Source organism: Carcharodon carcharias, chromosome 8 (assembly GCF_017639515.1).
Source record: "Carcharodon carcharias isolate sCarCar2 chromosome 8, sCarCar2.pri, whole genome shotgun sequence".
NCBI lineage: Eukaryota > Metazoa > Chordata > Chondrichthyes > Lamniformes > Lamnidae > Carcharodon > Carcharodon carcharias.
In genome coordinates, this window is record NC_054474.1 from 46307018 (window position 1) to 46322283 (window position 15266).

General features: G+C 40.7%; 1 protein-coding gene across 1 annotated transcript in view; it reads right to left on the reverse strand.

The window, feature by feature from the left end:
• Nucleotides 1-13265: 13265 nt before the first annotated feature.
• Nucleotides 13266-15266, reverse strand: part of LOC121281187 (short transient receptor potential channel 7) — a 129607-nt gene continuing 127606 nt past the window's right edge. The window contains exons 10-11 of the mRNA XM_041193949.1: nt 14012-14087; nt 13266-13402 (exon numbers count right to left, since the gene is read on the reverse strand). Of these exons, the coding sequence (XP_041049883.1) occupies nt 13266-13402; nt 14012-14087 (213 nt within the window). The remainder of the gene's footprint in view (nt 13403-14011; nt 14088-15266) is intronic.

Genomic DNA, 15266 nt, shown 5'->3' on the forward strand with positions numbered 1-15266 from the left:
ACCTATCACTGGCTCTCTATCGAGCTCTCCTGTCCCACCCCCTTCTTCCAACTTATATTTAATCTCATTTCTATATGTCTTAGTTCTGAAGAAGGGTTATCCAGACTCAAAGTCAACTGTGTTCCTCTCCACAGATGCTGTCAGACCTGCTGAGTTTTTCTAGGAGTCTTAAATAATTCCACAAGAAGACAAATGGACCCGAAGAGCTGGAGTGCCTAACCACCATCAGAAGGATTAACTGATGAAGAGCATGAGGTTGGCAATGAAGGAAGAAGCTAGACAACATTAAAGACTGGCCTAATTAGAACTCCCAACAACGAGGTCATCTACTGTTGCTATGATTGGAACATTTGGAGGACCATGGTCATCTCTGCCATTTGTTATGATACTTAGATCATGATGATAAGGTATTTCTTTTCACTTTGAAAAGCATCCAATACTGTGCCATGCAAGAACATGTTGGCATTAAAGGTGATGCTTGCTTATGTCACAGCTCAGGAGTATACACTGAAGGTCAATTTGCACTAATCTTCGACCTGAATACAGAATCTTTGCTGACACTTCAGTGCAGCACTATGGGAGCTAATGCAAGGAAAAAATATAGTTGATGCAAGATTTTTTAATTTTGAAAAGTGATTTGGGAATGCAGATTCCAAAAATGTTCATGAAATCCAACTGTAGATCGAAAGGTAAAACCCATGCAAGATAAGGTTACTAATGAGATAATTTTAAAATGTTTATTGCTCTGCTGTTTTCAGGAACCAATTCACTAGAAGTTTTATCACTGTGATTTTTGTGATTCATGCAGGATATTTTAACTGCGCAACACAAAAATGACTGAGTTAAACAATCTTAGTCAGGGAATGGTATAGGATACTACAGTTAACTCCATCAAGCCCAGCATCCTGGTCAGTTCAGCAATCCCTGAAAAATATGTAGATATCTAGACAACTGATAAAGCAGAATCACAATAAACAAAAGCTCACTCAACGTCAATAAAACAAAATGCTGGAAATACTCAACATGTCTGGCAGCATCTATGGAGAAAGAAACAAACTGTTTCAGGTCAAGGACCTTTCTTCAGAACTGAAGGAAGACAGAAGTGTAATTGGTTTTGTACAAGTGAAAGAGGGAGGGAGCAGGAAGAACAAAGGAGTAGGTCTGTGATCAGGTAGATGGTAAGAGATTTTATGTGACAAAAGATTGCATGGCATAAAAGGCAAAGGGAGTGGTAATGGTTGTAGTAAAAAAACAAAAGATTTGTCTAGAATGGGCTTGAATGGCAGAATAATGAACAGCTATGTCTGAAAAACACGAAAAGACTGACACATAAAAGAAACAAAAGCAAAATAGATGGTTGTGGGGGGTGGGGAAAAAGAATTTACGATCTCTAATTGTTGAAGTCAATGAATCTAAGAGGCTGTAAAGTGCCGAATCGAAAGATGTGAGGTGCTGTTACTCGATCTTGCATTGAGCTTTATTGGAACACTGCAGCAGGCTAGGATGGAACGTCCGTGTGAGAACAAGGAGGAGAATTAAAATGGCAGACAACCGGAAGCTCAGGCTCACCCATCTGCGTTCGGACCCCCCCCCACCACCACCACCCCCCCACTCCACAGTGTGGAGGACACCGTAATATGTGCAGCAAATACAGTATACTACATTGAAAGAATGTAAACCGCCGCTTGTATGTGAAAGGGACGGGGGAGGATTAATAAATTAGCAGAAACGCTAGCAATAAAAAAAAAACGTTTGTAGGGAGAGGCAGAAGAGAATTCAATTGCATTGGAAGTATTAAAAATGCTTAATCTCACAAGAAAATATTGTTGTGAGATTGCATCCATAAACACATTATTTGAGGGCCTGGCACAAAAATTGCTTGACCAATCTGGAGGTGACCCGAAAAGATAAATAAATATACTCAATGAGCGCCATGGCAGAATAAAATGGGAAGAGGTGTGATTACCAGACAAGAAAGGCGGGGCAGTTGGTGGGTTGGCAGTATGGAAAATAGCAGTGTATAAGTATTTGCTGTTGTTTAAATGGGTAAGTTGTATACGAGGAAGCAAGCAATCTGTCCAAGAAAGATAACAGAACTAAAAGAAGAGCAACAGACTTCAGGAAGTCTTACCTAAATGCACTCCTAATGGAGATAATTGAGCAGCAAGAACTGGCCAAGGTCAGGCCAAATCTGCTAAACAGTGGTATGCGTTCTGTGGAAGGTTCTGACCATAGGGCAGTTAAGGTATGTCACTTGCCGTTTTTTTTATTTGTGTAGCACTCCTTCATTCATTATCCTCACTGTATCCTCAGAACATTAGAAATAGGCCACTCAAACCTGCTCCACCATCAATAAAATTATGGCAGAAGTTCTTCATAAACTCCACTTTCCTGCCCTATCCCCATTTCCTTTAATTCCCCTTATGTCCAAAACACCATCAATTTCACTCTTGACTATAATCATCTGCTGAGCATCCAGAACCCTTACAGGTAGAGAATTTCAAAGATTCACAGCTCCCTGAGTGAAACATAAAAACATAGAAAATAGGAGCAGGAGTAAGCCATTTGGCCCCTTGAGTCTGCTCCACCATTCATTATGATCATGGCTGATCATCCAACTCAATAGCCCACTCCTGCTTTCTCCCCATATCGTTTGATCTCTTTCGCCTCAAGAGCTGTATCTAACTCCTTCTTGAAAACATACAATGTTTTGGCCTCAACTACTTTCTGTGGTAGTGATTTCCACAGGCTCACCACTCTCTGGGTGAAGAACTTTCTTCTCATCTCCTTCCTAAATGGTCTACTCCATATCCTCAGACTGTGACCCCTGGTTCTGGACTCCCCCACCATCAGGAACATCCTTCCTGCATCTACCCTGTCTAGCCCTGTTAGAATTTTATAGGTTTCCACAAGATCGGCCCCATTCTTCTGAACTCCAGCGAATATAATCCTAACCGACTCAATCTCACCTCATATGTCCCGCCATCCCAGGAATCAGTCTGGTAAACCTTCACTGCACTCCCTCTATAGCAAAAACACCCTTCCTCAGATAAGGAGACCAAAACTGCATACAATATTCCAGATATGGTCTCACCAAGGCCCTGTATAATTGCAGCAAGACATCCCTGCTCCTGTACTCGAATCTTCTCGCTAAGAAGGCCAACATATGATTTGCCTTCTTTACAGCCAGCTGCACCTGCATGCTGACCTTCAGCGACTGGCATACGAGGACACCCAGGTCTCGTTGCACATTCCCCTCTCTCAATTTATAGCCATTCAGATAATAATCTGCCTTCCTGTTTTTGCTACCAGAGTGGATAACCTCACATTTATCCACATTATATTGCATCTGCCATGCATTTGCCCACTCACTCAGCTTGTCCAAATCACACTGAAGCATCTCTGCATCCTCCTCACAGCTCACCCTCCCACCCAGCTTTGTGTCATCTGCAAATTTGGTGATATCACATTTAGTTCCCTCATCTAAATATATTGTGAATAGCTGGAGTCCCAGCACCGACCCCACTAGTCACTGCCTGCCATTCAGAAAAAGATCAGTTTATTCCTACTCTTCGCTTTTCCTGTCTGCCAACCAGTTTTCTATCCATCTCAGTACACTACCCCCAATCCCATGTGCTTTAATTTTACATGATAATATCTTACGTGGGACTTTGTCGAAAGCCTTCTGAAAGTCCAAATAAACTACATCCACTGGCTCCCCCTCATCAACTCTACTAGTTACATCCTCAAAAAATTCCAGTAGATTTGTCAAGCATGATTTCCCTTTCGTAAATCCATGCTGACTGATTCTGCCACTGTTTTTCAAGTACTCAGCTATTAGATCTTTTATAATGGACTCCAGAATTTTCCCCACTACCAATGTCAGGCTGACTGGTCTATAATTCCCTGTTTTCTCTCTACCTCCCTTTTTAAATAGCGGGGTTACATTAGCTACCCTCCAATCTGTAGGAACTGTTCCAGAGTCTATAGAATCTCAGAAGATGACCACAAATGCATCCACTATTTCAAGGGCCACTTCCTTTAGTACTCTGGGATGTAGATTATCAGGCCCTGGGGATTTATTGGCCTTCAACCCCATAAATTCCCCCAACACCATTTCCCTACTAATACTGATTTCTTTCAGTTCCTCCCTCTCACTCAACTCTGTGTTCCCCAACATTTCTGGTATGTTATTTGTGTCCTCCTTTGTGGAGTCAGAACCAAAGTATGTATTTAGTTGGTCAGCAATTTCTTTGTTCCCCATTATAAATTCCCCTGTTTCTGACTGTAAGGGACCTACATTTGTCGTCACCAATCTTTTTCTGTTCACATACCTATAGAAACTTTTACAGGCAGTTTTTATGTTCCCGCAAGCTTACTCCCGTACTCTATTTTCTCCTTCTTAATCGATCCCTTGGTCCTCCTTTGCTGAATTCTAAATTGTTCCCAATCCTCAGGTCTGTTGTTTTTTCCGACCAATTTGTAAGCCTCTTCCTTGGATCTAATACTATCTCTAATTTCCCTTATAAGCCATGGTTTGGCCACCTTTCCTGTTTTACTTTTGCGCCAGACAGGAATAAACAATTGTTGTAGTTCACCCATGCGCTCTTTGAATGTTTGCCATTGCCTATCCACCATCACCCCTTTAAGTAACATTTCCCAATCCATCATATCCAACTCGCGCCTCATACCATCGCAGTTTCCTTTATTAAGATTCAGGACTGCAGTCTCAGAATCAACTACATCACTCTCCATCTTGATGAAGAATTCTTTCATATTATGGTCACTCATCCCCAAGGGGCCTCGCACAACTAGATTTCCAATTATTCCTTTCTCATTACACAATACCCAGTCTAGGATGGCCTGTTCTCTAGTTGGTTCCTCAATGTATTGGTCCAGAAAACCATTCCGTATAAACTCCAAGAATTCCTCCTCTACGGTATTGTTACTAATTTACTTTGCCCAATCTATATGCAGATTAAAGTCACCCATTTACAGATGTTCCTTTATTGCATGCGTCTCTAATTTCCTGTTTGATGCCATTCCCAGCATCACTACTACAGTTTAGGGGTCTATATACAACCCTCACTAACGTTTTTTTGCCCCTTAGTGTTTCTCAGCTCTACCTATACAGATTCCACATCGTCGGAGCTAATATCTTTCCTTGCTATTGCTTAATTTCCTCTTTAACCAGCAATGCAACTCCATCGCCTTTTCCTTTTTGTCTGTCCTTCCTAAATACTGAATACCCCTGGAAGTTCAGTTCCCATCCCTGGTCACCCTGCAGCCACGTCTCCGTAATCCCAACTATATTATACCTGTTTGCATCTATTTGTGTGGTTAATTCATCCACTTTATTGCAAATGCTTCTCGCGTTAAGGCACAAAGCCTGAAGGTTTGTCTTTTTAACATTACTTGTCCCATTCCCACTATTTTTCACTGAGGCCCTGTTTGATTCTTGCCTTTGATTTCTCTGCTTATCACTTTTCTTATTCCCCTTTCAGTCTTTTGTCCTTGTCCTTGATTCCCCCTCCTCTGACTCCTTGAATAGGTTCCCATACCCCTGCCATTTTAGTTTAAACCCTCCCCAACCACTTGAGCAAGTATTCCCCCTAGGGCTCGGTCTCAGTCCTGCCCAGGTGTAACCTGTCCAATTTGTACTGGTCCCAACTCCCCCAAACCGGTCCCAATATCCCAGGAATCTGAAACCCTCCCTTCACACCATATCTTCAGCCATTTATTCATCCGATATATCCTGCTATTTCTACTCTGACTAGCACGTGGCGCTGGTAGTAAACCTGAGATCACTACCTTTGAGGTCCTACTTTTCAACTTACTTCCTAATTCCCTATATTCTGCTTTTAGGACCTCATTCCTTTGTTTACCTATGTCGTTTGTACCAATATGTACCACGACCACTGGCTGTTCAGAATATCCTGTAGCCACTCTGAGACATCCTTGACCCTGGCACAGGGAGGCAACATACCATCCTGGAGTCTCATTTGCAGCCACAGGAATGCCTATCTATTCCCCTTACAATTGAATCCCCTATGACTATTGCACTCCACACTTTTTACTCCTCCCCTGTGCAGCAGAGCCAACCATGATGCAACGAATTTGGCTGTTGTTACTTTCCCCTGAGAGGCCATTCCCCCAACAGTATTCAAAGCAGTATATCTGTTTTGCAGGGGAAAAGCCACAGGAGATTCCTGCACTGCCTGCTTAGTGACTCTTGCTCTGGTCACCCATTCCCTTCCTACCTGTGGACTCTTAGTCTGCGGTGTGACCATCTCTCTATATATGCTATCCACGATACTCTCCACCTCGCGGATGCTCCACAGTGCCCCCAGCCGCCTCCACAGCTCCAAAACCCGGGCTTCCAGGAGCTGCAGCTGGAGACACTTCCTGCACACATTCTGGCCCCAGACAATGGCTTCTCACACAGAGCAAGAGGAGCACACCACGGCTTTGAAGCCTCCTGCCATGACTTACCCCTTTAAATTAAATTAAACCTTTTGGAAGTTATTTAATATCAAATTATATCAATTAGTCTAAGGCCCTTCTTCCCTGCTCCTCGCTGTTACAGAATATAGCCCTTACAAATGATGAACCACAAAATAAGACCTTAAAAACTATAAGCGATAAAATTAATAAATACTTACCCAATCGTACTCACGGTACTCAAAGAATCACCTCCTTCCCTCCTCACCGAGCTCCCTCAGGCACCGATCTCCAACTTAAGCACTCTACTGCAGCCCAAAGCAGCACTCCAGTGCAGGCCTGTGAAGAAAGTTCTCCTTATCTCAGTCCTAAATAACTAAGCCCTAAATCCTGAGATTATGCCTGCTAGGTCTAGAATCTTCAGCTGTGGGAAAGGTTTCTCAGAATCTAGCCTGTGTTTCAATGAGATCATCTCTCTTCTTAAGGCAGTCCTCTCATTCCAGAAATATATCTAATGGACCGTTGTTGCGCTCCTTCCAGGGTAAGGAGACCAATTCTGATTAATTGCAGCAAGGTTTTGTTACTTTCATACTCCAAGCCCCTTACAGTAAAGGCTAACATATCATTTGCCTTGCTGATTGCATGCTGTACTTGCATCTTAACTTTTTGTGTTTCTTGTACAAGGAGTCCTAATTCTCTCTGCATACCCACTTTTACTGGTTTCTCACTTTTTTTTAAAGAAAATAAATCTGCTTTTCTATTCTTCCTACCAAAGTGGATAATTTCAAACTCCCCCACATGGTACTCCATCTGCCACCTTCTTGCCCATTCACTTAATCGGTCTATAATCCCTTTGCAGCCACTTTGTTTCTTCCTGAGAGCTTGATTTCCCACCTAGTTTTGTATCATCAGAAAACTTGCATTCATTACACTTGACCCCCTTATCTTAGTCATTGATATCTATTATAAATAGCTGAAGTCTAAGCACTGATCCATGTAACACTCCACTAATTACATTATGCCATCCTGAAAATGACTTGTTTCTCAAAACCTGTTTTTATTTCAGATTTCCAGCATTTGCTTTTTTGTACTTTATTTATATTTTATTTATCCGCATTTTGCTTTTATTCTTCCTTAAGGACCCTTGCACCCTTCCTAAAGTGTGTTGACCAGCACTGGACCTGGTACTCTAGTTATGGCCTAACCAGAGTCTTATTCAGATTTAGCATGACCTCCTTGCTTTTCTACTCAAAAGCTCTTTTCATGAAATCCAAGGTCCCACATTGTTTTGCTAACTACTCTCTCAATATGTCCTGTGCCTTCAAAGATCTATGAACGAGAACCCTCTCCTTGCACACTTCTTTGAACTGTGCCACTTAATCTATATTTCCTCTCCCTAACCCTTCTGCCAAAATGCATCAACTCACACTTAACTTTCATTTGCCACTTGTCTGCCCATTCTGCTAGCCTTTCTATGTACAGTTGCAGTCGATTGGTATCATCCCCACTGTCACACCTCCAAGTTTGGTATCATTGGCAAAATTTGAAATTTTACTCTTTATTCCAAGTTATTTATTTATATCAAAAAAGCAGCAGTCCTAACACTGACCTTGGGGAACACCACTGTTCACCATCCTCCAGCCTGAAAAGCCATAATTTACCACAACTTGTTGCTTTCTATCCTTTAATCAATTATTTTTAATCCAAGCTGAAACTGACCATCCTATCCCATGAGCCTCAGTTTTGTTAACCAGCCTTTTATGTGGTACTTTGGCAAAGGCTTTCTTAAAGCCCATATAAACACCATCCATTGCACTCTCTTCATCAACCTCCTCTGTTACTTCATCAAAAAATTCAGGTAGGCTAGTCAAGCATGATCTGCCTTTTCTAAATCTGTGTTAGCTCTAGTTAATGAAATCAAACCTCTCCAAGTGCCTGTTGATTTTTTTCCCTGATTATTGTCTCTAAAACCATATCCAACACAGATATTAAAGCTGACTGGCCTATGGTTGCTAGAAATGTCCTTACACCCTTTCTTGAATAAGGGCATCATATTTGCCATTCTCCAATCCTCTGGCACCTCCCTCTCATCCAGGGAAGATTGGTAACTGATCGAATGCCTTTTAAAAATTCAAATATACTATGTATACTGGGGGCAGGGAGAGAGACTGGAGTCTGAGATTGGAGTGGGGGGGAGAGGGCATGACAATTCAGCAGTGGCTGCGTTAAAGGGCTGCCATTTGATTGCAGTTCCAGCAGGTGACTGGGCACCCCAGTGCCTGATTAAAATAAAATATTTAAAAAGCTGGTAATGATCAAGGAATGAAGTGGAAAGTCCATGCTTAAATGCCAAGTGAGAAATAGATTCAGCTAGACTATAGTCACAGTACTGCCCGCACTCATTGCCTAGGTTCACAGGCTAGTGTCCAGGTCTTTGGACTTTGTCCCCTCTGGATGGGCTTACCCGCTAATGTCACACCGCTGGGCTTCCGTGACATCACTCCCTCTGACTTCTCCAGGAACATGTCCAGTTGGAGCTAGCAAACCTACATTGGGCTGGATTTTCATCTTCAAGGTGGTATCGGTAGTCAGGGATTAAGTGCCCGCAAAGACAGGATTTTTGTTCTGGTGGTTTGGGGAGGAGGTTTGCCAACAGGTGTCAGGCACGCTGCCCCCAGAAAGAGTTCGGTGGCAGGCACGGAGGTTCCTGATTGTCGAGGTGGGCTGTTTATAAGGCCCACCATGATGCTTTGGGACTTTGTCCTAGTTATAATAAAAATAGTAAAGCCCTTTAGCTCTTACGCCTCAATCCCCTACAGACTCCCCATGCCCCATCCAAGCCACCTCCATTCATGTCCTCCAATCATCCTCCAGAGCCCCTCCTACCCTCCATGCCAAGCTATGCCCTCCACCCCACCCCCCATGGCCCTCATACTCTCTATGCCAAGGTCAGCCACTTCCATTCTCACTATACACACTGTATAGAACCAATGAACCCTATAGTGATAATAGGATGTGTTAAAAAAGCTTTAAAAATCAGCCATTCTGCAAGCACTTGAAACCTCTTCAACTTGCATAAATATTGTGAAATTGATAGAATGGATCTGAGAACCAGAGCTGTCAATCAAGCAATCTTTTCTCTGGGGCGCAGCTGTTTCAACACTCTAATGGATGTCTGGGCTCTCATCCAAACCTCATTATGTATTCTTGACTGAGATAATTCAGACATCTAAAATATACAGCAAACCAGTGAATACATAACAGGGGTGATAGGGAAATAGGACTTACTGTGAGTTAAGTCACAGGCAACACATCTTTGGATGACCTCAAGTTTAAAGAGGGTAGAATATGAGAGATTAGCAAGTAATGCTATATCCACTAACTCTGCAGCCACCTCATTTAAAATTCTATGGTGTCAGCCATCAGGTCAAGGATATTTGTCAGCTTTTAGTCCCAGTAATTTTCCCACTACTCTTTAATAATGGTAATTACTTTATTTTAAGTTCCTCACTCCCATTAGATCCTTCGTTCTCCACAATTTCCAGAATGTTCTTTGTTTCTTCTACTGTGAAGACAGACAGAAAATATTTGTTTAACATCTCTGCCATTTCTTTATTCCCTATTATAATTTCTTCTGCTTTTGTCTGTATGGGACCTATATTTACTTTCACTAATCTCTTCCTTTTTATGAACTTGTTAAAACTCTTTACCATCTTTTTATGTTTATTGCTAGTTTCCTCTCATATTCTACCTCTTTAACAATTTCTTGGTCATACTTTGCTGATTTCTTTAAAACCCTCCCAATCATCAGGCTTATTATTTTATGGCAACACTGCGTTGCTGTTTTCATTTAACATAATACTATCTTCAACTTCTCTTGTTAGCCATGACTGTACCACTTTTTCAGTGGAGTACTTATGCTTTAATTGAGAATTATTAATTATTTCTTTAAATGGTTGTCATTACTTATCTACCATTACATCTTTTAATTCATTTTCTTAAACTTGTTTATGGGATGTGGGCGTTGTTGGCTAGGCCAACATTTATTGTCCGTCTCTAATTGCCCTTGAGAAGGTGGTGGAGAGCTGCCTTGAACCACTGCTGTATCTGTGGTGTAGGTAACCCACATTGCTGTTAGGGAGTGAGTTCCAGGGGTTTGACCCAGTGACAGTGAAGGAACGGCAATATATTTCCAAGTCAGGATGGTGAGTAGCTTGGAGGGTAACTTGCAGAAGGTGGTGTTCCCATGCATCTACTACCCTTGCCCTTCTAGATGTTAGTGGTCGTGGGTTTGGAAGGTGCTGTCTAAGGATCCTTGGTGAATTTCTACAGTGCATCTTGTAAATGGTACACCCTGTTGCCACTGTGCATCGGTGGTAGAGAGAATGAATGTCTAAGATGGTGAATGGGGTGCCAATCAAGCAGGCTGCTCTGTCCTGGATAGCGTCAAGCTTCTTGAGTGTTGTTGGAGCTGCTCTCATCCAGGCAAGTGGAGAGTATTCCATCACAGTGCTGACTGAACATTATGCAGTATGGGATATGTGTGCCCTCAGCTGTAACTTGCTTTTCTTGTAGATCAGAACTTTACTTGAATCACCACATACTGTAGTAGCGCATTGGAGGTATGACTATCCTGGATAGAGATGGATGTGGGCTCTTGTTCCCATTGCATTCTGTGCTTTAAATGCTGGGGCTTTAGACAAGTCACATTACCTCCCACTGCAACTTTCAATCCATGCTGTAGTATTCCCATTCCCATTCTTTGGTCTGTTTGGCTACACCATGATACAGAGGTGTTTGAATATGTTAAAACTAAACATGGTTAGTTTACCAAGTATTAGATTCTCATCCTTGTTTACGAATCCCTCCATGGTCTTGCCTTTCCCTATTTCTAATCACCTCCAGCCCCACAACCTGGCGAGATATCTCTGTTCCCTTAACTTGACACTTAACACTTCAGCATTCCTAATTTTAATCGCTCCATAATTGATGGCCGTGGCTGTGTCTTCAGGTGCCAAAGCTCTATGCTCCCTCCTAAACTCTTCTCCCTCTCTTTCCTCCTTCAGGTTGCTGCTTAAAACCTACATCTTTAACCAAGCTTTGTGGCTCAGTGTCAAATTTTGTTTTATAATGGCTCTGTGAAGTGCCTCGGGACATATTATATTAAAGGTGTTATGCCGCACACCAGACACTTGAGCACAAAATCACTGATATTCCAGTGCAGTACTGAAGGAGTGCTGTGCTGTCAGAGGAGCCATCTTTCAGATGAGATGTTAAACCCAGCCTTATCTACTTTCAAAAGTGGCCATAAAAGATCCCATGGCAATACTTTGAAGACGATCCAGTGAGTCATACTTGGTGTCCTGGCCAATATTTATTCCTCGATTAACACCACAAAAACTGGTCATTATCATATTGCTGTTTGTAGGAGTTTGCTGGCTGCAAATTTGCTGCTGCGTTTCCTACATTACAATAGTGACTACCTGTCGGAAGTATTTCAAAGGTTGTAAAGTGCTTTGAGATGGCTTGAAGTTGTGAAAGGTGCTACTTAAATGCAAGTTTTTTTTAAATATAAATACAAGTTGTTTTTATTTGAGGGATTGTACATATTGATATGTCCAGTGATGGTGGTAAATCACTCCAAAGGCTACTTTTATTCAGGTTAAAAATAATACAATGTACAAGAGACTTTCAACATTAACCAGTTAACTATTGGTGTACTCAAACAATGTTTTTTTAAAACTCTGCTAGCTACTTGTACAATTTTTGTATTAATGACGACTATTGAAACAGCTATAAAGTTGAAAAATGTCAGCCTAGACCTTAATACTCTAACTTTTCAAATAACTTTTAAATCCTGTCTATTTTTTCTGATAGTGACACCCTTATAGAATTTATAAATTGTTTATGAGCTTTGAACAGTATTGGATGAACAAAAGGAAGCCCTGTGTGATTGTGAAACCAATTCGATATGATGGATCTAGCCATAAGTTATGTAAATCAGCATTTAAACAGAGAGAACAATGGATGCATTATCAGTCGAGTTGGCACCTTTTGCTAAATCCAAATCTGAACAAAGGGTGAGTTAGAGACAGGGCAAAGCTGGGATCATGATTTGTGTCCTAATGTTCACTTTGCTGATGAAAGTTTGTTGAAGGTTTTAATAACATGCACTTCATGTCATAATCCACAGATGAAAGTGATTTTAAAAAATTGTTTTAAATTCAGGACTTTTGATAGCTATTTGTATTTTTTGAATTGTTTTCAACATTACTGTCCAAAATAGAATCAGTGCAAATCTTAGGCATCGGTGGCATTTATTGGCTTGCTACCAGTTTCCAGTTAACTCTAGCATGTTAGGGGCACATTCCTTTTACAGTTTGAAATAAAATACTGTGGATCAGTCTTTGTTGCCAACCTATGTTAAAAGTCTCATGCTTTAGTTGTAATAGCATGTTTTGAGCATGAGACCAGTAGCAGTTGTTGAGAAAGGCCTACAATATGTGGGTGTGGATAGCTATTTCATACTCTGCACTGGATGCAGAGCTCCACTGCATGTACCAGCGTTGCACATTCTGTTTGCTTCAGTCCTCATAATACCTTACCCTCTCTAGTTGAATTTCAGCCCATTTTCATTCTCTCTCACATTGTTGGCTTATCTTTCAGGATCATCTAATTATGCACAATGAAATAAACTGCCTGTCTGAAGTCCCATGGTAGAAAGTAATCCACTTCTCACCTCTTCTCAAATAAATTGCCAAACATCCAATTTCCTTAAAATTTACTGAAATTAATTGTTATGTTTTATTTCCCATTTATTTCAATTATTTTTTCAAGTTTTTGCCAAATTTGTCACTGAGTTGCTGAATGAGTTGTGCTAACTCCCCTGTTGCTTGTGACTTTTCCTCCAGGAGCTCATAACGAAGACTGGAAATGTCCTGTTTGATTTCCTTAAGTTCCCCTGAAATACAAATAAAATATTAGGAAAGTGGTTTCTGAAAATTCAGTTGTATCAGAATGTCTATAGAAATATAGAAAATGCATTGCCTTGAAAAGAAGACACAATGCATTAAATTCTGTTGCCTGAAATTTCTGTCACTATAGAGATGCAATCTATGTTTTAACTTTGAAGTGCAGGATTAACAAAACTCATGACTGTGCAATCAGATGCCTGGATTGCATTGCTATTGGGCAAGACTCCCCACCAGCAGCTCCCGATGGTGTACCTGATTTACCCCATACAATACATGCCCATTATAAAATCATTTAAAACTACCTCAAAAGAAACAATAAAGAAGTCATTAACATTTGAATGATTTTCAGGCTCTATAGGATCATTCCATGTTGGGTTGACTCTTGTATATGTTGCCTACTTTCCTGCAGATGTTAAATATGATTGGTAATCCTATATCTTTCCCGGAATAAACAGGCATTTTCATGCTCAAACGCATGGTTGTGTATACCTACTATACATTGTCCCTATTTTTTGATGTTGCATCATTAAGTGGAAGGCTAAAGCAAGCACTCAGTTTTTTAATGTTGAAGCACTACAGCATTTAGAACTACTTGCCTTCATTGACTTCATCATTTCCTCTATCAACTTGTGCTTTAAGCACATATCGCTTTATCAATCGTTTCATTATTCTCTGCAAAATATTAAAGAAAACATTACAGCGTACTACGATGCTACTTCTACATCTACAGACCTGTAAATGCTTGACATTTTAACATATTCTTGTCAAGTAATGGTTGATAAATACCTGATTATAACTTCTGATGACCCTGATCAACATTCTTTATCTACAATTCAAAGTTGAACTACATGCATCCTCTGTCACTCATGAAATATCTCAGCTGACACATTTTATTAATATCTTTAATAAACAGTAAGGCCCTACATAAAATGGAGATGAAAATAATTTTTTAATGTTGAATGATGCAGTAGACTAGAACAAGATTTCGCCTTAGCAACCCAACTTGAATTTAACTAGCCTCAAGGAAGAAAATGTCTTCCTACAAGGAGATCTAAAGGATCATATGCCAAATGAGAAGCAAAATACTGTGGATGCTGGAAAACTGAAATAAAAACCAAAACTTGAAATACTTAGCAGTGTTGGCACCACCTGTGGAGAGGAAGAATTAACATTTCAGGTTCTGACTTTTGATTAGTTCTCATGAAAGGTCACAACCTGAAACATTAATTCTGTTTCTCTCTGCAAATGTTGCCAGACCTGCTAGTATTCCCAGCATTTTCTGTTTTTATGCCAAATAAGGTATCTTCTGGACTTAGACCTACTACACAAAACTGACCATTATATGGTAAAGATTGACAATTTCACATTGGGTAAAATAATAGTGTAAGAAATGGAAAGCTTCCTTAGTGTAACAAGGAATAGTCTCTTGAATTTCTGCAGAGTAGATGGAAGGATCTGACCTTGTTGCATCTGATTTAAAAGTGTGTTTTTGTTTGCACGGACAGCCAAAATGGGGAAAAAATTTTGCATTTCCCAGCTAAGATACCTTGATGAGCACAAAAGTCAAAAACTATTTTTTTAAAATGATAATGAGGACTTAACAAAGTGATCACACCTCATTTTGGGTAAGAAACAGGCCTAAGGCCTTCCAATCCATGGGTGCGCTCAATCATATAATTAGTCACCATATTATTATCACTGGTTCGTGGCAGATACATGGTGAAATACTTCCTTAAGAAAGGGCAAGAATGCCCTGGAGTACGCTTCCTAAAGGCCTCGCTGGATTGTGATTATGAGATTTATTTTTCAAGTTCTTGGCAATCCTTCAAACAACCAGATTGAGAAATTGTT